Source organism: Pseudochaenichthys georgianus, chromosome 1, assembly GCF_902827115.2.
Source record: "Pseudochaenichthys georgianus chromosome 1, fPseGeo1.2, whole genome shotgun sequence".
Taxonomy (NCBI): Eukaryota; Metazoa; Chordata; class Actinopteri; order Perciformes; family Channichthyidae; genus Pseudochaenichthys; species Pseudochaenichthys georgianus.
In genome coordinates, this window is record NC_047503.1 from 35233182 (window position 1) to 35257779 (window position 24598).

Sequence of the window (24598 nt, forward strand, 5' to 3'; positions counted from 1 at the left end):
CCCAGAGAATTTAACGTATGCTGAGACATGAATCCATTTCTTAAGATGTATCCTTTGAGACACTTTCCATACGATTTCAGGATGATAACATCTCCTTTTTACTTATTAACAATAAATAACCTTGTAAAAACTCATTTATATCTGGCTGTTTAACTAATTACAAGGTATGTGCTCTTAATTTGTGTGAGTAAGATATTGAATTGAATTATTTTACAGCTAATAAGAAACAATGAACAGCATGATTCTCACACTCACATCCAATCCATTACAGATAAATGACAGTGAAATGAAAAATAGCTTTCCCTAGTTCCAATTCTATGTACTTGGGTTAATTGTATATTCATCACAAGGATTTTCCATTTTGAAGTATTCTTTAATCAAAATGCTTTCCTATTCTATTCCAGTAAAACATTGAAAAAACGTGTGACAAATCATTTTGAACTCTAGACATAAATCTAAATTTAAATTACAGTTGTAGCTGGGAGTTTAAGCATAATATATAAAACCACACTTGACTATGAGCATGTAAGTTGTGTTAGCTAGCAGAATGTTATATAGTAGGATGTGTGTTTGGAAAAAAACATTTGTAAAGAATGTGGGAGGAATAGCTAGAGACAAACAGTACTGCGCAGCTCCATATCGCTTCATATTTTCTAGACCAGGCCTACTTTGGAGCAATCAAATCAAACCTTTGGGATTTTATTTCAATCTCTCTTGTAGATATAACCTTGTCTACAAATCCTTGCTTAGAAATAAATAGCTCACATTAGAGAACATAAAGACTAACTTCTGTGTCACTGTGAGTTGTCGTGAGTCATTTGATCATTTTCCAACTAAATTAACGGTGTTTCATCAGCCAATAAAACCCAAACAAATATGACAGTGCCAACAGGAATTTGGTAAACTCCATTTTTGTTAATGTTAAGGCGATTGTGCCTATTCTCAGAAATCAATGTGAGCAGGTTTGGTTTCAAATAGAGGATACAGAGGCCATGTTGCTACAAAACCAAAGTGGGAGCTCCTGGCTGGAAAATCCAGGGGAACCCGTGGTATGTGTGTCTTTGTGCATACAGGATAGATCTAAAAGCAACTTCAAAAAAGAGCTATCAAATGGCAGAGAGTTAATCCTCCCTTTATTCAGTGGCACTAAACCCAGTGCCTGGACTCTGGTCAGAGACGAGGCAGGCTGGCTCCACAGTGAAGGAGTGTGTGTGCGACTGAGCATGTAGCATTGGCACGGCCAACAGACGGCCCAATTACCACTTCACTCTCCATGGCTACCAAATAAAGTGCCCGCAAAAATGTCTGCTCACAACAAGAAGCATCTGTTTTTCTTCTTTTCAGCTTTTTTTTGCCCTTCACCTTTTCACTTTATTTTATTGGCTGTCTCTCATTCTTCCTGTTACTTTCTCTGGCTCACTCATTCTGTAGTCTTTAAATGCATGCTCTTCAAAAAATGGATAACTAAGTGAAGTGTTAATAGAGGAAAAGCCTGAACAAAGATAACACACAGACAGACACTTTGACAAGTAAGCAGCAAGGACCCTGCAGTGCTTAAGCAAAGACCTTGTCTGAGCTTAACATTATATCACAGAGGGAAGAGAGACTCTTCGAGATGGTGAGGAGAGAGAAAGGGCTTTTTATATTGGGGGGAAATATGCTGACAGCTGAAGGTATTCAACTCTGGCCTGATCGCATATCAAGATTCAAGTCAGGGGAAATAGGTCAAAAATACTACAGTACCTAACAGAGTCATTCTACTGCACACTAATGTGCTTATCCCTGCAAGTGTTTGACCTCACCGTGCGGATGGCGATAGGGATGCCAGAGTCGTCCACAGGGCCGATGCCTTCATAATGAGGGGCTTTAATAACGGACATCTTTTTCTCCTCTTCTGTGAAGCGGGCGATGGGCACCATGCTGCTGACACTGGTGTGGCCCAGCACCACAGACTCCCTGTGAAATGACTCGCTGCCCTCTGGATAGGAGGAGAGTAAAGAGAAGACACAGTGTAAGTTGTAGCTACATAGTAAGTGAATTAGCCAAGAAAGGGCACGAACACAAGCAGACACTGATGTATTCTGATATTAATTGCTCTTTTTTTATGCCTCGAGATTAAATAGTACTAAAAACATGTATTTCTTTGTTTAATTTGATCTGTCCCCCACAACTGAATGGTTCCGTCTTCTCCTAACAGGTATAAAAGTGTCTTATCTCAGGCTTTTAACAGATAGATTAACCGTAAGATCCACCAACCATTGAATTGAGTTGGCAATAATAAGGAGATTAATTATAAGGTCCTTAAAAGATTTACACATTCTTGAAATTCTAAGCACTTCAACTATTCAGAGCAGGTTTAATATTTGTGTAACGCTTTTATATGCTGCATATAAGAGTGTCTGTGTATGTAATTGTTCCAAGGGAAAGCAGCAGGTACTCATTTCAAATGAAAAAGCATAATGACTCCACTTATCATGCATGTTGGTGATTTTTGCATGTCATACTGTCGAACTGTGACTCACCTGAACTCCTGCTCTGTCTCTGGAGCCCAGTGTGGAAGGAGGTGGGGGGAGGGGGATAAGATGGAGGAGACATGGGCCTCTGAGGAGCACTTCCATTCATAGCATACGAGAGGACCTGGCCCTAGGAGTGATCCACAAGCCAGAAACAGAGATAGTCACTATCAATCACACATGGCAGCAAAATGTACACATTTACATTCATAGTGTGAAATGTTGCTGTTCTGACCTCCAAGATTAGATAATGAGTGAAAATATAGAAGAATAAATTGCAAAACAAGAGAATGTTAGTTTTATAAATCCATTATTTCATCATATTGTTATAAATCTTAACATTAAAAGGGGTAGAGGAGCCTATTATGGAAATCAGTGTAGATGTAGACAGATATTAGGACTGGTAGGATTCAGGAATGGCTGAATCTGAAGAGACTGTACAATGAAGGAACAGTTAGTTAGTGACAGTGAGGGAAAGGGGCACCTTTGAATCACTTCACTTCAAAACAGACAGAAGGGATTAAAAAGGTGGCGATAAGCAGACAAGTCTTTCAGATTCACATTCATTTCATTTTAAATTAGTAAAAGACAATGGACACAATGGGAAGCTTTTCTGAAAAATGCTCTCCCATTGAACACAGGGACATTTGATTTCATCTGACAAAAGGATACAAATAAAGCGTTATTAATTTTAAGGCCAGTGTGCTAAAATCAAAGAATCATGATCTCTCTCAAAAACGGTGACAAGAAAACAATTTTAAACCAAGAGTATGAATGTTGCCATTATAACTAGTAACGTATTTTTGAATCAATGTTTGAATCTCAAGTTCTGTTAAGTTTTGGTGTTGTTCTAAATGTATGTTTTCTTGGATGTAGAAGCAACCAAGCCAGTTAGCACATCTGTGAGTGGAGTAACGGTTGGGAACAGCATCTGGTGAACAGAAACATATTTCTAGATGTGTCTCCCTTTAATGCACAAGGCTTGGAGTAAACAGTGCAAGCAGTATGTCAACATGGTTATTCAGTGTAAACACGAAGTGTATTTCAAAGATTTACCATTCTGTGAAACGGTCCTTTACATCTAATCACATGGGCAATCAAATGTAATACATTTAACTACAGTCATCTTGCACCTTACATAATGAACTCAACAGCCAAATCTTCCAACTTCACCCTGCAATTACCTCTATTAAAAATGTTTTGATCTCATATTGAATCTTTGATTTGAACTGGCCTTAAGTGACAATACAATTGCATCAGATTTAAAAACAAAAAGGCACAACGAAGAGAAACATAGACAAGCACATATATAGAGTTGTCCTAAGTGCAGACACATGAACATTATAGGGGAACATTAGGCTGTAGACGATGGTTAGTGAAAGGCATAACCGGTACTAAAAGCACAATTCCTGAAAGATTGGTTCAGCCATCGAAATGTGTGAGGGGAGGAGGAAACATTTTGTTTCTGTTAATAATGTGTGTTACAGCAGTGACTTGTTGGAATAATTACATTAGTAACAGCGTCTGCTGCAGCAGTGGAGGCCACAAAGGCTGTTAGCACATCATCAGGGCCAACAGTGGATGTGTAGGTGGAGACAAGGCTGAGCGTGGGCGATGGTGTGGGGGAGGCACCGGGGGAGTCCAGGCTACAGATCTGCAGTTCGTCCAGCAGGCCCGCCGTGGACGACGAGTAGTGGCTGAGAGCTGACACCGTCAAGGGGGAAGCCGAGGGCGACGCACAGCCCCCACCGATCATACCGCTGACCAATGGGAGGCTCGGCCTGCTGGCTGCACCCGCTCCACTAGCAACATACGGGCTGGGTGACAGAGTCTTGGGCATTAGGCCTGGCAGGTAGTCCAGTGACTCTGAGCTGTGGCAGCGATAGGGGGAGTGCCGGGCTGTGGGGTCAGGGGAGCGAGGCCCCTGGTGTTGGAGGGAGAGGGAGTTGTTTGGAAAAGGAGGAAAGGAAGAGAAGGGCTTAGTGACATCACTCATTAGCCACGCTGCCACAGAGGACGTGTGGAAGAAACACGTGAGCCTAACAGAAGGCGATATGCTGCAGTGAAACCACACTGTCACGAAGCTGCAGCTGCATCTCCTGAAACATGGTTAATGCTGTGATAGGCGGTTAGTTCAAACTCTGTGAAGGGCATTAAATACAGTCAACAGAAAGCAACAGGGGTACAACATAATTAAAACAGTTGGTTATCACACATGTGTAGATCCACAATTAGTTTGGTTGTTTGGATGGTAGCACCAATACTAACAAAATAAACAGCATCACACATAAGCATTATATGAAGAGGATAACAACTCCTGCATTTCTTGTTGTCTATGTAAGGCCAAACACTATGAACAACATAATTCCCAGTGTTTGTATGCTTCAGCACAAAAGAAAAACCACACTTATTTAAATGTTTAGCCTCTTACTTCAACTTCTCCTGGCTAAAGTAAACTGGCGGTTTTGTATTATATTGACCTTAAAGCAGACACAACCGTTTCTCTCTTTTGTTTTGTTGTTACACTATATAGTCAGTTATGTACCAACAGTTCTGCAGGAGAAGGTCTTGGTGGAACGGCAGGAGGAGTCTTCGTTATCTCCACCTGGGATGGAGATGGACTCAGGGTTTGATTTGGGGCTTGATCTGGGACCCTGAGCTCTGCTGTGTTGTTTGGAGGCTCCGGATGCTTCAGATCCTCAGAGTCGGTGTGGACAGAGAGCGATGCTGCTGGTGTTAGGGTAGGATCTGTTTTAGGTGGTGGGGAAGTAGGTGGAGGGGAACCTGTGGGCTGGGTTTTAGGTTGGTGAGAGTTGAGGTGAGCTGGGGGGTCAGCGAAGGTGACAGGGGTTATTCTGAGGGAAGACACCTTACGCTCCTGGGCCTGTGTGTTAGTGGTGACAGATGCACTACCGTTTGTGACCTCATGTGCTACAGTGGACTGTTGTGACTGTTGGACTGAGTTTGCATTGGTCTCTGAATAAGAATAAGAGGATGTGGTATTAATAGTGAAGGACTCTTTTAAAACTGCTTTCTCATTGTGCTTAAATATAAGCATTCCAGTGCTGAAGTCATCAGGCAGGGCAACAGCGGAGAGATAGTCTGGCGGATTAGTGCCAGTGGGGGAGAAGTGTAAACTCTCTTTTCTTGGGGGAGGCAATGGAACGTGATCATTATCATTATCCATATTGACCTATTACAAAGCAGCAGCCAATGTAAGTTCAAACAACAACAGAGAAAAATCATCAATGCAAAGCTTAATACAAATGATTTTCCATATTCCACATAAATCTCAGTGTAAATTATCCATAATTACGATAGTTTGTGGGGTCACAGACCACGGTTTTGATTTAAATAGCTTTAAAACATGGTACAAACAGAAATGCTAACATCTGTCTGTGTGATGCGTGAGACTTTTTACCTGTGTTGGAGACTTTTTGTCCTGCAGGTTGGGCCTGACACTGCGGAAGCCTTTGGCAGCTAGAGACGAGTTGCTGGTGTCTCCATTCTTAAGGCCATCTGTTACACTTCGGGACCGCCAAGAATCTGGAGATAACATTAATAATATTACCACGACAAACTGCATTGATTAGCAATTCTGGTCTTTATCAAAAAAACATCAAATTCACTACAAAAGAACAGCAACTTACCCAAGTCTGACAAGTGACACTCACTCTCTGGGGATAGAGAAGACACAGCAACAATAAGTGACATGATTGGATGTGTGGTCAACTGCATAGGGTTTCTACTAAAGCAGTCATGATCTCACAATGGTTGGGAATGTTTAGTATGAGAAAGAGAAACTTTATGTTAGGGCTAAGTGAGAAAACAGAGATCTGAAAATAAACAAATAGAAGAGGTAAAAGAGTACACATCTTTTCGAAGGATTACATGACTCATTCTGATGAGATGCACCATTTCATCTTCAGTTTTTCCATCATAATCTCAGGACGGATAGTGACAATAAAGGAATTCACAGGCAACAGACATTACAGATTTGTAAAATCAGAACCCTCACAGCGTTAAAACTATCCATTAAAGCTATACATACACTATTTGTTTGAAAGTAGGCTTTTTTCACACATGTTCCACCCGTATCTGGCCCCAATACAGAAATACAAATAGACTGTGTACATTAAAAAGAGGATGAGGAGAGTGCTTAAGGCATTTCATGCACATCAGGACTTGATATGCTCCCCAGACTAATAAAAGACAAATCCTCCAGAGCACACTAATGTGAGCCCCATTATTGAACATAAAGATTAAAATCCACACAGCGGAATGACCCCTATGCATGGAGCCAGAAGACTTTTAAGGATCATTTCGAGTCATTTCATCCTGGCATATTCCCATAAGTGGCTATTGAGGGTCTTTGGGTGATACAATGTTTGCACTCGCCACTTCATAGTTGTGCAAATATTTCTCTGTCAATTGATTCCACTTGGCTAGGAGGATACTCCTAGCCAGGAGGATACTCTCTGTTTTATTCAAGACCAGAGCTGCATATTTTGGACTAAAGAAGACTCTTAAGTTTAACAGTATGCTAAACAGCAATGGTGTCCCTCAGAAGCTGACGCCTGCATGTCTCCTACACATTAATGCTGTAGTGGCTACACATAGGATCCTATTGCCCTCTGAGTGGGAGTTTGGTCAGTCCTTCCATGCTTCTTAACCTTCTGTATCTCACAACAGCTCATCAGTTTTCAGACAGAGCCCTATTATTCTTGAAAGGAAGCTGACAGAGCAATATTTCCGAGATGGGTGCAGCCGTTTACTTTGATGCTGACAAGCACCAGGCACTAACTTTGCTCTTTCAGCAGAGGAAAGGAATAGGCAGCTGGGGACGACCAGCTACGTCTTAAGGAAGCTGAAAATATGTTTTAGAATCAGTTCCTCTTACCCTGGCTATGTGAAATGCTCTTCAGTTAAACATCTTAACTTGGCCTGTATAACCTCGAATAATATGTAAAAACAAAAGGCACACATTGTATACATACAGCAAATACACTGTACGTTTGCTTGCATGAAAGTGAAACCCTGTTCAGGACTTATTAAGCTAAATGGGGACATTTAGAGTCATCTACCCATAAAGAGGAGGGGATTTATTTAATCGTTTATTTGAATAGGGACAATGCACATTAATGAACACTTTAGACAAATAATGCTTGAAGTGTAAATATGCCGGATTTTAGCTTTGAGCTAATTTCCATCCGTAGTCCCTGACATACAACATATAAGAACATGACACTGGCATGGAGCAGTGGGAGATCATGACTTATATGAGTTATCAAAAGCAAGATCACAATACATTATGACTGATTAAGGAAGCAAAAACAGGCCCAAGTCCGGAGACTAAACAAAACACTTAAACAAAGAACTGATAAGAAACAAAAAGGGCATCACACAGTCCAAACATTGCTTACGCATAATGAGGAAACATGGAAACATTTCAAATATGCTCAAGCCATATCAGTTTGGTGAAGCCCAAACATGATATTGAAAAACAAGCCACTGTTTAAAGACTTACCTCATGCTTCAAGGGATAAGGCCAGTCAATACCTGAATCGGCCTGTATTTTAGCTATCTATGTCACTTTTTCCATCATCTGTTAATCTGTAATGTGTTTGTGAGTGTTAGTACCTGAGCCTAGATTTGGAGAGCTCTGGACCCTCTTCATGGGAGAGAGCATGTGCGAGCTTTTGCGAGAGCATCCTCCGCTATCTGAGAAATCACAGCCAGGCAGGTGATGATGGCGGCAGAAGCAGCAGCACACATGCACATGCAGATAAAAACACAAATGCGTAAATAAAAACAGAGCCAAGGCACATGCACTTAAAGAGCCCGGTTTTTACTGAATGAGCTCAGGATGTGTTGAAGCTGGTGTATAACACAAGAGCAACATATGATTGTATTGGATTAGTTTAAACTTTTTAATTGGGGGTAATTGGCATTTCGAGGAGACAGTATCGATCTGGCTAAAACATTTTTTTAAATCTCTGTTTGTTGCCCTGGTGACACACTTTGGGAAGACCTCGATCAACTCAACGTTGGTAAAATAACTTCGATACTCTTTTAAAAACATTCAGTTGGTGCTTCCATACATTTTATATACTAACACATGTTGAAGTCTGTAAAAAACCTTGACTTCAGGAGCAAATGTTTATGTCAGTTCTGTACAATTTTAAACATTGGACAATACACGTGGTTTAAAAAATGTGTGTCAAACTGTCTAACTGTGGTCTCGACAAAGCTATTCATGGGCCGTCCTCTACATTGTAAATATCACTACGGTGAGTCAGGCATCCACTGTGTGGTGTGTGGAGAAGCCTCAAAGACGGATTACTCCACATTGATTCTCCGGCTGTAATACACACTTTAGCTCGAGATGACTGCCAAGTTTAGGACAAAGCTTTGGGAACATATTGAGAGAGAATTACATCACTGTGGTTATTAAAACAGGGTCAGGGTTAGGGTTAGGTTTATAGATGCATGCCTGGGGTAGAGCAACGCTAAAGACATAGCAGCGTTTAAAATAGCAATGTGGTCTCTATTGTTGAGTGTGAAATGTAAACAATAGTTTGATGTTCAGTTAATGTTTAATCAGGAAAAAACAAGATCCATTGCAAAAATAAAAAACATAAATATTCAGTTTAGGAAAACAATAATAATGGACATGGACTGGATGATTCCCCAACAATCTCATACAGTGTGTGAGCATTTGTGTACATGTATACATTAATACCTGTATTCATATTGAAGAGGACTTCTTACTGGTCTACTGCAGGGGGACACACTTTCCTGTAAGACAAAAACAAAGTATTTCAGACAAACAATAAATGTCCAGTAACTTGTTTTAAAAAAACGATCATCTTGTGACTGCTACAAGAAATAATTAGGTGTTTTGGATTATAAAAAAATCTATGTAATTCTCTGTGTTAAAGGTGGGGTAGGTAATTTTGGAGAAACCAGCTCGAGTGCGCTAGAATTTGAAAATACACAGCCGGAACAAATCTGCCACTTCCTTACAGAGCCCTTCCTCCAACACACACGAACGCGCACATGACCAATGAGGGCACGAGATAAGTGTGTGCACAGATGGAAGGCTGACAGGCAGGTAGGCCATCCAGTCATTTTAGCCGGGCCGGCTAAAATGATTTACAGTACCACGGCTTCCACAGATGACATTTTTGTATGGATATTTTGTCAAAGCACTTAAGATATTCATTGCAATCGGGATGTTAAGAGCATTCCATGGAATATAAGTAGTTTCTCAAACGTACCTACCCACCTTTAACCCTTTGTATCCAATCTCGAAAATAAGCATTTATTTTGAAATTCTTGCAGTTTCCTACTGCCCACTAGGTCATTAGGAGGACTTTGATCACATTACAGTACTTAAAGAGCCAACATCTCTGTGCAGGGGAAGTCTGGGGAGACTAATGATGTTTAGGGCAAAAATGCTGTGTGCTGACATGCTGCTGTTAACTGCAAATCAGCTCGGCCTACTTTCACACATTTAATTCCCAATCTGCTAAAACCTGGGCTGAAGGCTAAATTGTGGACTTCCTGGGCATGCACATTAACAAAAAGGGAATTAATTGAATCGTTAACTGCCTCAATACATTTCCAGCCAAAAAAATAAGATGCTGAAAACATTAGATTTTGCCCACAATGAAAAGACTATCTCTCAGTGCCAGTATTTAGTTTCCTTAATAAACTGATGTGATTTCAGAACAGAAATGCAATTCAAGTATTTGCGTTTAGGTGCAGCTTTGAATGATCTGTCACACAGTCTTTTAAATACATTTTAAAATAAATTCAACACATACTGCCTGTCATTTTGAAAATATGTTTATACCAACGCCTAAACCCATGGAATCTCGATGTGGGAACATAACGTCTTGTAGCTGAGGGACATAATGACTGTAGAAAATGCACCCAGATGAAAATAACTCAAATGATAAATGATACACAATACAATGTTTACTTAACTGTGACCATAATGCATGCCCCTTGCTATATGAAGACCTTTTCTAGGAACTGTTGCAGTAGGTATCATGATTGATATGAATAGGGCACACATCAAAAGCCAAAGGCGCAACACTGACTGTTGCATCGCAGCGTAAACGCATGCACACGTGTGTCATCACAGGATTTAAAAAGTATGACAGATACTACAAGTGACAGCCTTCAGTGGCTGCAGCAGGGATCATGCAAGTCTGGTATACAAATAACTATAACATACACACAGCTAACCTTGTTTCACACACACGCAGATATTGCTGTGAAGTTTTGGGAAGTGATGTGAACTAGCTGTTGTAACTCTTTATCGACTCTCAGACATACGGTTTTAACACATACAGTTTGAAAATGTGCTTATCAGTGATTTAAAGTGATATTAATCCCGGTAGGGGAGCCATATTTGGTCATACGAGTTTTCCATGGAATTTTCTTCTGTAAATCTTGCAGTTGCCAGCACTGTATAACCATTATGTTCAGTTACCATAAATCAGAGCAAATACCCAATTACGTGCAAGTACAGGCAGCGCACCCTTATCAATTGGGAATGCTCTTTTCAATACCTTTTCTTTCAGTAACTTTGTTTAGCAGAGGAGGGTTAAATGTACAGAATATGTCCCACTGCAGTATAACAAGTCAGTGAGTAGGCATTTCCCTAGACATAAAGGCAGTGTCAAATTATGGAAGTTCAGTTCAGGTTAGATTTTGGTCCTGTATTCACGTTGAATCCTGTTACAGATCTGCTTATGAAAATGCATCCGTGCTTTAACACCAAGGCAACTCTTGGCCTCATTGCACATTGACAAGTAAAGTCCTGATAATTGTGGCTATCAATGAGAGGGGCTTATTTTGGAAAAGGTATGTAGTCTTATTCTGCCAAGAATGTGTAAACTAACTGAGCAGTTGGCTCTTGTGGTGAGTGGCACTGGATGATTGGCATACCATGTATTTGACCACACACAAAAATGTACAGGCATCCAGTTGGTATTGTTGATTATGACTCATAATACATATTCTCACTTTAACAACGTTGTGATACTAAGAACACATGTATACATTATAATGACATACCAGTATCAAAAAGCTTCTGTTGCAGCTTTGCATTTCCACATGACCAACACATAGCAACAGTTTAGAGCAGTAGTTTATCATTACTCATTAGCATTAGAATGGATACGCATAAAATGTCCTGAGCGTCTTCTATTTATCTCAAGATACTTTAAAGACGAAACGAAACAAAACATGCCAAGTAACCCGTCTCAAGATTGTTCTGTACGTTATATTTTCATGTTGTGTACTTTTTATTTGTATCTGCAGCCTTTTGTTTTGCCAAAGCAGTGACATGAGCATTACAAATGTATTACTTATAGAAAGTGTTTCCTAGATATATTGGAGGTGCCTTCGGGATCATTTCTTGCAGGTAAAACACAGAACACTAAATCTTTGCAAGAGCTCTTCAAAAATAGGTGTCACTTGTAAGTATTGTACATCATCCTCTTACAGGAATATGTCAATAATAAACATATCCAACTATAAGTAAACTATATTATTTACTTCTACAGAGTTTACAATGGTGACTGTGAGGAGGAAATAGTATGACTTGTGGTACAAGCCGTGGGATACTTTCAGCCCCCTGAAGACCTAACCCTCACCCTCATACAGTACACCCTCGTAAATCTATCTCTGAAAAACACACATACACACAGATGCACTGGAGTAAATCATGGGTCTGGCGTCACCGGCAGTCGCCGTCCAAATGATGGTCAGATTATAAACAGGATCATGTTTCTTGGGGACAGATCGGCGGCGACACAGCAGCTGTGGCCGTGGTGTAATGTTATGGCTGGACACTTGAAGAAACCCCGCCAGGCTCTACACCTCCCACTATCTGCCCAGGCCTGTTTAAGCTTTTAATCATAAAAGAGCAGCACTCTCTAAAGCCGGTGATAGATCATAAGCATGCGTATGGTAAACAGTATACACCAAACGTTTCCATTAGGGAGTGCTTCTCTAAGATATAGTGCTTAATGTAGTGCTTACAAGTAGTGGAAATACATGTTTACGGATCAAACACTTGTTATTCTACCATTTCTAATAATGATCAATCCATCCCCAGAACTGTCCTCTACATTTAGTTGTACTCTATGTTCAACCAATGAAAGATAATGAGCTGAATTATTTAATAACAAACCTTCATTTCCAAAGAGTTGTTTTCAGTTCTTGCTCTTGTGAGCAGACGGCTTTTGGTGTGTTAGGATTCTTTCGAGTAATTTTTTTTTTTTTTACTTTGCAGCGGTTTATCCACCAACTGTAATTTAGGCATTGGTAGGCCACTCTGAAGACTTGTGTGTGTATAATTACTGAGTGCAATAGCTGTGGGACTGCAACTACCCAAGTCAGAGCTTTAAGCCACAGAAGGCAGTGATGTCCAACACCACAAGACCATCAAGTCTCATTAGTCTGTTAAGTGACCTACTGGGACCTATTCAGTTTATCTGAGTGGACTAAGAGGGTTTGAGCTTTGAGTCTTTTTGAAACACAAGACACTGTTGTAACAACAATAGGTTGTAAGCATGTGCTTCGTTCTTTTTTATTAGGGGAATATTACCATTGATTTTAAACTCAGCTACAGACATTTTATATATTGGCATCCTCCCCTTGACAACATGAACATTTTCCAAACTGGAGAAGTTAATATTGTTGACCCCTAAAGGACTCTTGTAGACACAAATCACGTGCTAATGACAAAGTATCCGGGATCCGGAGTCATGGATGATCCTGCGGGCCCTGGATCTTGAGTCGTGGCTGTGGTCCTGGATCATAGGTCCTGGATGGATATCCTCGTGGATTCATCTTCCTATTATACACACATGCATTTCCAAACATTTGGACTACCTATGTTGCAAATGTATTATCTTTTCAATTTACACACGGCATCTATTGCACGTCTGTCCGTCCTGGGAGAGGGATCCCTCCTCTGTTGCTCTCCCTGAGGTTTCTCCCATTTTTCCCTTTAAACTGGGTTTTCTTCGGAAGTTTTTCCTTGTGAGGGTCTAAGGACAGAGGGTGTCGTATTGTCATACTGATATTCTGTACACACTGTGAAGACCACTGAGACAAATGTAACATTTGTGATATTGAGCTATATAAATAAACATTGATTGATTGATTGATTGAAAGTCGCAGTGAGTATATGGGCATTTCCACGAGTAATCAGTCGCTCATAAAATGTTTGTGTTGACAGCACTTAGATGGCAAAGCAGCACTTAATCAATGCCACTAGAACTAGGTTAAAGCATAGCTTCAAATATCACGAACCATTATGCCCTATGAACAAAAGGAAGGTAATTTGGCTGGGCCCTTATATTTTAAGAAATGTCCTGAAAAAACATGATAACATGAAGAAATATTTAACCCAGACAGGGTAATGGAAGCACAAAAGGAAGGAAATAAAAACATCGTCCACAAAGAGCACTGGCCGGGATGCCATTAGCCAGTGGCAGTTTGCCGAGGCAGAGACAAAACAAGTGTCTAAAAACAAACGTGTCAACATCCTTCTATGAGAACATTTTTAAATTGGAAACATAAAATCTGTTTCAGTCTTGTGCTTACTGGACATGGCTATGGATGTTAAACAACAAGGTCTTACAAGTCTACAAATGAATTTGTTCTTCACTTGATCACTTGTACATCTTACTCGAGAGCTTATTACTTATAAAAGGGTGCATTTCTTCGGCAAATGGACTCCAAACACTACATAAATATGTCACAAGGAAATAATTACTTACAAATTAATATATACAAAAATATATCAATGATTGTATAAATAAAATAATCAAATAAACTCCAAAAGGATTAAACTCAAAACTAAAAAATATTTCGTTTTTTTAAATCCCATGTGTCGATTTCATTTAAGTTACTTTCAGATTTACATTTACATTTCTTCTCCAGTGTGTGCACATGTGTCAGGCGTGTGAGGGCAGCAGGAGAGAGTGAACAATCATTGGAGATAAGCCGACTATGGCTTCAAGGGTCCTGACCCTGAAGTGGTCACTCAGACTGAGACAGGATGTCAGCAGATTAAGCTCCTTAGCAAATCTATTTAAAGACCCAACAGAAAAGTCATCAGATAGCCATTTTATGTTTAGCTGTTCTATACCAAGGATTATCAGCTGTTGAAAGCTTGATAAGAAAAAATACCACATTATGGCAGAAATCTTAAAAGGGACTGCATTACTCTGTTATTAACAAGAAATATTCAATAAGTGAGTCGGGGAGATCAGAGAGAACAAATCCCTTTTAAACTAGGCAACAGCATGTCCCTGGGGATCCGACATAAATCTCAGTGGAAACATGGTGAGCCTGAAACCCGACTGACAGGGAGAGTGACCCCTCCGAAAGAGGAAGTCTTTAGAATGCTTCATTCCTTAATTACCGAACTTGATCCAAGTTGTTTAAGTGGTGCATTTTTGTGGTGAAAATGCAGGGTTGAGGTACAAAAAAAAAGAAAATGGCAGTGAATACACAAAGTGGACACTGAATTGTACAGCTTCAAGTATTTCTAGTATTAGAGTATTCATTATACACATCAGCCAAACAAGGGAAAAATGTAAAAAAAAAAAATGAAATAATAATATCACAATACAATAGAAGGATGACTGTAATACTGTGGGTTTAGGTGTTCTAATTTCAACAGTGAACTAAAGGTAAAGTACATTCTCGTCACATTTTAAGTATGGATTACAAACCATCACTTGCTAATAATGCTAATAATGTGTACATTTAAGCTACTAAATGCTGAAAAAATGTGATCATTGTTGTAGCAGTAGCAGTACAGTGTTACATCCGCCACTGCAAACACAACGTGTCACTGGTCGTGTCCCATTCCAAAACCGCCTTTTCGGACAAGAATATAAAACAATATTGGCTCAACAGCCAACAGTGGACCTATTCATCTGGAGGATACATTAGGATAATAAATAATGAGGCTATTCTTTTCAAGGCTGTGGTAACTTCAAATAGAGTCAAGATTGATATTGTGTCCAAGCTAGGCACTGGAGGACCATTGAACAATATACTTCTGTATGCTTTGTTTAAGACTCATCCTAAAAGTCACACCATATCATACCCTAGAGAAGTCGGTAAGTCAACATTTTTAAATCAAACATTACTTTATTGTCCACATAAAAGGTCTAATAAAGAAGAACACAGAGGTTTGCATCAACATCTTTGCTGAGGGAACCTCTTAGCTGAAGTGTAAAAATGCTGTCCTGTACACATCAGATTATTATCCTGCTTATACCCTGGTTGCCAAAACTGTCCACTAAATTGAAAGACTTTTGATAATTGTTTTGGACATGTTTTGCATAATGTTAAGAAGTTAAAGTTAGCATTCTAATGCTCGAGTTGAAATTGTTTCAGCAAACTTCCAAGGTTACATAGTTGTTTTTAACATAATGGCCAGTATTCTATTCAGATCAGCCACTTAACAGTTTAGGAAACAGTTTCAAGCCAGTTAGAAATACAAGTACTCAGCTAAACCATGGGTTGGATCCAAAAATCCATATTATACGGCTGTGCTAAGAACTAATCATTACATCAAAAAGCTGAGTCATAGTTTTCAAAAATATTTGATGTGCTCCATGTAACTGTTTTACCACCACATTACTGCCACTAGTTGAACAACAACCACGTCTAACAAAGTCTCTGTTATCAGCCTTGTTTGTTCAACCTTGCCACTCATTAGCAGACCCCCCCTCTGGCCGTATGAATGGATAGGAGAGGTCAATATGCTGACCCTGCGTGCCCACTCACTGCCCATACTGCAACAACAGAGGCCCGTGTGTTCAGCACATTGCATCACAACCCCTCTAACGAGCAGAGCCATCGGCCTGAGAGCACTAATGCAATTATGCAACACAAGCCTGTGAGCCGGGCTGTGGAGGAGGAAGAAAGAACTGGATGTGACAATTCGGGGGTTTGTTATCTTACCATTTCTATACAGCTAAAGATGCATTTACTTTATACTGCTTCATGATAGGAAGAGAGGGATACAAAAAAGAGATACAATTGACAAGAACATGGCAGATAAAAAACAGTTATAGATATGGATTGCAGAGGATGAGAAATTAACTAAATACATTAGTTTGAAGAAGCAAACACAGAGCTGAATCAGAAAGGAGTCAGCTTTAGCATGTGTTTTATGTAAGCTGTCTGACTGAAGCCGTCTTCGGGCACAGCTTCGTAGTAAATATTATAACACCTCTAGAGCTGCCAATGTTTTATCTCCTTCTCTGCAAGACTTGTACATGTAGTGCTTTATACCAAAAGAAGGCTAGTGATAAGAACACTACATAAACTTAAGCTAAACACTGAGACAATCACATGAACAAGTTAATATAGGCAGGGTTACAATGAAATTATAGGATCAGCAAATGGAGCGTCAACTGTGGCGTATATAGTGCCAACTGCAAAATCAATTTCAAAGATGAAGCTTGATCTTTTCCTGACTGGACATTTTGACTTAGTGTTATAGCTATGGCCTCAGTTATGGCTTCAGATTTTTCAAATGTTTGAGTGAAGGGAGACCGGCTGTGGGTCACCTCGGAATCTCAAACACTTTCGGTTTAAGACGTGATATTTAAACTGTAACGTTCCCAACTGCAGATATCTAAACCACTACATGTTAGACTTTCTCATGCTCACAAAATAGTACTCTCAGGCAATATCAAAGCAACACAAATCATAATTTCCTAAAATACTTTGTGTCGATGATTTTTATAAGCAATTCCCCTTCTTAATAGCAGGAATCAATGATAGGTTCATTCACCCACCTAATGCAAGTGCGTAGAGGACCTACTGAAGAGTACCACTGACGGGTCATAAAAACAGAGCATAAACGCTGATGAAACTGACCATGTGGGCTTTTACATTTTCCAAATCAGGTTCATACCTTTAAACATATTTGTATGACAAATGTCAATTTAACTGCCCTACAGTATAAGAAATGCTAGCATGACTGGATACTTCAATAAGTCAGAATAATTACTATATGAAATTGTCCTTTAGACCTAAATTAATCCAATCTGTTACATATGCATGCCCTTAGATGTTGACTGAATGTGCCACTATCTGGTCATTTAAATGCTTGCTTGATGTTTTGTAAGAGGACTAATGGAGAAGAGACATTCTGGAGTTGCAGAAATAAGCCTTTTCAGACACTGGGATAGTAAACATTGCTATCCAGAAAATGAGGGAGGTAAAAGTGGCTTTATATCAATAATTATTGTGTGAAAATTAGTTCTGTGCAAAATACAGCATAACAGCAAAGAAACCTTAAGGATCATTCCACCTCAACAAGAAAATAACAGCGGCCATATACTGTATGGCATTATTTTATAACAATTTACAAAATCTGATGGCAATAATAAACAAACATTTGAAAATAGGCTGTTATTTGACCCAAGGGGTGTACTAAAGGAGAATGGCTATCAGCCGTGGCTAAGATTACATTCCCCATACATAGTCTGGATTCCCCAGGTACCAGTGTTAAGTGTCGAGCATGAAGATAAGAGGAACTTGATTAGCAGGAGTGCTATATTTACTGCCATTAGGCAGGACCCTTTACCCTCCAAGGTGGTCCAGATCACCGTGAATAACTACCTGAGGAATCTTTATGTATTCTGGTTTATGGCACGAGGAAACACTCATTTTACGTGTTCAACTCCTACAATTGAACAGGTGGTTGAGGAGCGATGGTACATTTTGCCACTTCAACTGGATAGACAACAAGAAGTTTGTCAGAGAGATGATAGATCAAGTCCCAACAATTTGAGACTTTTCAATCATTGAATTGGCTTCTGTAATGCCTCTTTCCCTGGATGGCCATTAAAGAACACTGCAATAAGGAGCAAATGCCACATTCCTCTGTAAGAGCTTCAACATGTTAGGAAGCAATGCTAGTGTCAGTACGTTTAAGCAACAACATATTCTCACATATTTGTATACATACCAAAGCATCTATGAAAGTATTTTACATTTCAGACAAGAAATACAAATTCAATTCAGAACTGAAATTCAAGAGCTTTGTGTTTGCAGTTTTTCTGTTAAGGAAACCTTTGAATGTCTTTGTCATTTTATACATCCGGTTGTAAACAGATATCCAGTATCAGGAAGGGATGAGGATAAGAAGGGCAACACAGAATGACAGTACCAAGGGAATTTAAGATATCAAGACCCTGAAGAGAAACAATAGTACTTATGTACAGCCTGTGTAAGCTCCCTGATGTGTAGAAAACAACTACTTCAAAAGATGATGTACTATATTCTGGAATATAGTCCAATAAATAAATATATGTCAAATTCTGTCTCTTTCCAACAGAGTAACTACTTATAAGACATACAACCCAGGTTGAGTCAAGCAATAAAGCTATTTCTGTACATAATATTGTGGCACTGTAAAACCAAAATGTTTTTCTAGCATACATTTAGTTTCAGCGGCACTAGAACGAATCACATTTATTTTATAATGTCACATTTACATGATAAAAATGGTGCTCCCTGTGATGTTTACAGGTAACCGACTAAGTGGCTCCCTGTGTGTCAGGTAGGGTAAAAAGGGAACCAAAAGAACCCGTGCTAGGAACCAAGGCTGGGAACCACCCCTTACTGTGTACCCAAAGGGTCAAGGTGACATTCCACAACACCTCTGAGACCGGTCTAATGGAGGGATTGGAGCATGGCTTTTGTTGAGAGGGAAAGAAGAGACCATGAAAACGAGTGTAACAAGAGATGGAAGTATGTACAAGGGACAGAGGGAAGAAAATGAGATACCGGGCCAAATTCTGGGAAGGTAAAAAGGTGAAGGGAAACTTTTCTCCAAATTAAGTTCATCGAAATATGAAATTATAGGATGACATTTAACAGGGTAATTTGTGTTGTTTGTTCATTTAATTTTACCTTGTACTCTCATAAACATTTGTTCTTTTCCTGAAGCCTAAAACATCTTCCAAGGTTGATGTAGGCTATAAAACTTTGCAATCCACCGTCCTGTAATCTAAATTTGCTGATGCTATTTCTGAGGTAACCGTGGTCGCAACCATGGTTTTATTTGACACCATTTCCCCTGTCCACTGTCACAAAAGACAAAAGTTGTTCTCTGGGTCTATAATTTTGGGTTCTGGCAGAACAGATATACAATTCTCTTTTGGCATATGGGTTGTAAAATCTATTCAGATCTCTTTAATTTGCATTCCCTTTAAAGAGTCAATGCGTTCATAACATAACCATAGAAACAAAGGAGTATACCGCACTAAATGATCAGTTTCTGTGTACAGAAACATGACATGAAATAGTTTAAGCAAATCATATATATAAATCAAACTAACATGTTAAAATTATTTTTCTTTCATGAGTCAGACATCTAGCTAAAACACTTGAAATTAAGAAAAGCTGTGTCTTGGCATAAAAATGCAGTCACATTATTTAACAATGAAATAAAACCCCTTTGGTCAGAGTATGTTTTGTGACATAACCCTACAAAAGTGACCTCTCAACCAGCAGAGTACAGGTGCAACAGTCCATCAAGCAGAGGAAATGTAACTCTTACCGTCATAAAACCAAAAGACTGGAGACTTGCTATGAAGAGTCAGGTATAGGTGAGATGTGAGCCAAAGTGCTTTTCCTCCCTCTGTCTCTTCTTGTACTCTGATATATTATTTCGTCTTCTACCCTCCACTCAGGATAAGTCTCTCCTCCCGGGTCAAGCTGTATTCCCAGATCTTACCCCGTTTGATGCCTGGGAAGCACAGAGACAACAGAACGAGGAGAAAGTTAGAGAGCCAAAGAGTGGGAGTGACGGGGAAGAGAGTTCCCTGTTTGGGTGAAGCAGTGATCAGATACGGCTATTTTCAGACTCAGGCATGCTCGTCTATGAGACTGGAAAGTTACCCCCCCCCCCCCAGTGTAGATGGGTGGGGGCTAAGTGACAGGGTTGACTATCTCTATTTTACCACACGCACACGTTTGCATACCACAGTATGCACACACATAAGAACACAAAGACAAACCGTACATACACACAGATTCAGTATAAACACCAACGCAATCACACACACGTTGTACATCAATGGTTGAAAATGCATCATACATATACACCTTGATGGTATGGATGGTGAAGTGAGCTGGGGTTAGGATGGCAGTGGGAGTGAGAAGACAGGGAGAGCCTCCACACGCCCATCTCTCCTGCAGGGCTTTAATGTCAAGTGGTGTACTCCACACGGAAACTGACAGGAATGTCAAATTGTTCTCACATGAGATTTTCTTTCACTGTCACTCGTGAATGTGCAAATATACATCACACACACGCAGGAGCAGACACACCGACTCTTTCTCTTTTTATCCCTAATACACCATGAGCAGTCGGTGTCACATCGGGCTGTAAATATAAACGGAGTAATTATGTGTCCACTCACCTGTGTCATTAATAATGTTACTGCTGTGCAATCCATATGGGAGTTTATATTTGGGAATGACCACACACACACACACACACACACACACACACACACACACACACACACACACACACACACACACACACACACACACACACACACACACACACACACACACACACACACACACACACACACACACACACACACACACACACACACACACACACACACACACACACACACACACACACACACACACACACACACACACACACACACACACACACACACACACACACACACAGGCTGAATATACACAGCAGAGAGGTCAGTCGGAGGCACCTCTAGACCCCAGACTCCCTGCTATTCTCAGAATGGTGATGTAACTACTGCTATTAGCATCTCACATTTAGAGCCTGGATACCTAAAACCAACCAGGCAGCTTCTGTGCAACTCACTATTTGGATCGCTTCCACTTATTCGCTTCACACCTTTACTTGACAATCAACATAACAGGCACACAAATCAGCGTTAACAAACAACTTTGTAGTAGGGTTCAGGTAGAGTTCAGCATCCTCTCCAAGGAAACCCATTAACGTATGGTAATATGGCTTCATAAGTAACACTTATGCTGATAAGACTGGAGTCGGAACTACATTTTTTCTAGAAAAACAACTGTCATTCTAGGTCTGACTATAAGATTTGCTGATATTGCCACATGATGAGTTTCTCCTGTCTAATTTCAATGTAAGGACAACATCCTCCTTAGTCAACAGCTGTGAAGATGACATAATCAATACCTTGTTTCAGTCTGCATCTTAAAGAGGCAGCCACATTTGCAACAGTATAAAAAAACTATGAGATTAGCTGGGCCATTTACTAAGCAGGCACTCAAGCCTATACATTTACAATTGGTATAACCGTAAACTCGTGAACACGCTGGGTCAAAATATATTGCCAATTTTTTTAATAAACATGGATGCCTTAGGTTGATATTTCAAGGATTAACACAATCTGTGTCCGCTGTCTTCGTGCCAATGATAAAGTGACAATGTACAAATCCCCAAAATGTATCTCCACCAACCACCCACCCTACACATGTTGGTGTTTCCGCAGCCTACTGCAGTGATTGATGTGTCAGCACTCAGCAGACATGATCAAAAAGCAGCTGCCCCCCAGAACTTTCTGATCACGTGCCAAGGATTATAGAGGTATGTTAAAAAGCTGACAACTGAGTGAGCTGACAAAGTGCTAATGACATAACCAGAATCAGGGAAGCATCAGGAGACCAATACAATCTTAAAAGGCTGAAGCCCCTGAGTTTATGTTGCTATTATAGCTATTATCTATTTACTACAGATGTTATCCTTTAAGCCACATGAGACTTTACAAAATATGACAGACAAGCACTCGAGCAGCATCTGACCGTACATCCCCAATGGTTTCTGACGTTTGATGGATCTGATTTGACAGTTCTGAGTCACATCCCTCATGCATGAACACTATGTGACTTTGATAAGCATCTCCCATCAGGTTTCACATGTAAAGGAAATAATTGAGGCCTATAAAAACAATTAAAACCAACATGACACGGCAACAGCTTAGGAATGATCTCATTAAAGTACCAGCGCAAACTATTTTTATAGCGACTGACACACTCTCACACTCAAATACACTGACTGACACTTTGACCTATGAGCCACTCCGGACTACAGTGGCCGCGTCGACATGGTTTCGCCCGTACAGTTTCAACACCTAATTCATTATCAGCTTCAGCAAGACCCTGCCATTCCCAGTTAAGTAAGTGGCAGGATATAAAAAGCAGAAGAGCTGTTCTTGTACACATTGGTAAGTTTCACTTACTGGAAAACACTTAAACCTGGGAGCAGATCAAAAAAGGAAAATATCTCGACAAATATATAGTTCAGCAGAGACGATACCAGCATTTTGCTTATTTGTAACAGCACAAAATGCAGAGAAATACAAGCTACATACGACGAGAATCTCAATCTCTTCAGAGCACTTTATACAATTCATACTGTTATTAGTTCTCAAGGAAACTATCAAAACTCATTGACACATTTTACTTTATCTCATTATATATTTAAAATAGTACAACAGTAGTTTTGTTTATAATGAACAGAAATGATTAAATCTATGTTTTTAAAAATAGGTTTTTTTTCTCCCATTAATCATTATCTACAAGCTCCAGGCAGCAAACATCACTTAAAGATCAACAGACTGCTTTTGTTTATATCTGACCTACCTGTGTGGTATAGGTTGTCTTCAAACACCTCCTGGTAACAGGATAGACTCCCTAATACCTCTGTGTTGAGTCGCTAATTAGTTTAAAGCATCGCTCAATCCTCGACTGCTTACAGCCTTTTTTAAACTTGTGTTTGCTCCTACTATTAAATTCACTGGACGTTAAAAGTTAGTTAATTTGGATTATTATACATTTAAGTTTTAAGATATCACAATAGTAAGAAATTAGTGTTAAAAACAGTTGTTTGATATATTCATTGCATATTCCATTAGATCCAAGTTAGGAGATATTGGTTGAAATAGTTTGATTATGAAGACACATTTTAAATAACAGCGCACAAACAGAATGAGCCCTTTTCTTGATTATGATAATATGCACTTTCGTCAGTACCCTCTTCTTCGGTTTGTGTCACTTAAACATGTGTTTTCCCCACATCAGATAATCACAGTGTTTCACAGTGACAATCAGGACACATTGTATGGCACACAATGTGTTTCCCCATGTGTTCATGTTTCTTGCTGATATAAAATGTCGACAGAAGCAGCACCTGATTATAGATAAATATAATTTTAAAAAAGAAAATTGGGGAAGTGCTTATCTTCTCCACCATTTGATGTTATCAGCTTCTTTAATAGTGGGACATACCTTATAAATTGGCTTAAGCTGAACATATCCATCAATCTCAACAAGTTAATATATTTTTAATAGAAGAAACTAGCAGAGCAGCTTAGGCGGAAGTCTTCACCATTATCAAATAGGTTCTCAAGTCATTGAGACAGCTCAGGGAACTAGCATGTCCTGCAGGCAGCCCCTATTATCAGTAAGACTAAGAATTAGGCAAGCTTTTCTCACACCACTTGAGCCATGACATCAACCTCTGAAGAAGGGCAGAGAGAAGGGCAGGGAAGACACAAAAAGAGAGGGCACCAGAACAAGGAAGTACACTGGCAAAGGAATATCAAAAATGATTGTGTGAGATTTAGAGAGATAAGAGAGAAATAGAGTGAAGTATGAGTGTAACCCCCTGTTACATTCTGTACTTTCAAGTGAAAATGTATTTCACACACACACACACACACACACACACACACACACACACACACACACACACACACACACACACACACACACACACACACACACACACACACACACACACACACACACACACACACACACACACACACACACACACACACACACACCCGAGTTAACGCTAACAGAGATATTGTGGATCATTGGCCATCAATCAAGTCACAACACTTTGAACGGCCATTAAGTGTGTATATTTAAGCCCCTATGAGAGGCAGTTTATTGGCACAGAAGCCACTCATGAGACAGAT

General features: G+C 39.8%; 1 protein-coding gene across 3 annotated transcripts in view; it reads right to left on the bottom strand.

Annotated features, from left to right (window-relative positions):
• The window catches only part of sorbs2a (sorbin and SH3 domain containing 2a), a 46297-nt gene that overhangs the window by 19910 nt on the left and 1789 nt on the right, over positions 1-24598 (bottom strand). Inside the window, exons 2-10 of one of the 3 annotated variants that reach the window (XM_034085368.2) lie at positions 20140-20328; positions 9256-9311; positions 8154-8234; positions 6164-6190; positions 5935-6059; positions 5059-5706; positions 4024-4437; positions 2523-2643; positions 1803-1978 (exon numbers count right to left, since the gene is read on the bottom strand). In XM_034085368.2, coding sequence (XP_033941259.1) covers positions 1803-1978; positions 2523-2643; positions 4024-4437; positions 5059-5706; positions 5935-6059; positions 6164-6190; positions 8154-8234; positions 9256-9265 — 1602 coding nt within the window. In that variant the 5' untranslated portion in view covers positions 9266-9311; positions 20140-20328. The remainder of the gene's footprint in view (positions 1-1802; positions 1979-2522; positions 2644-4023; positions 4438-5058; positions 5707-5934; positions 6060-6163; positions 6191-8153; positions 8235-9255; positions 9312-20139; positions 20329-24598) is intronic. The other 2 variants (XM_034085376.2, XM_034085383.2) reach the window with 2 other exon arrangements.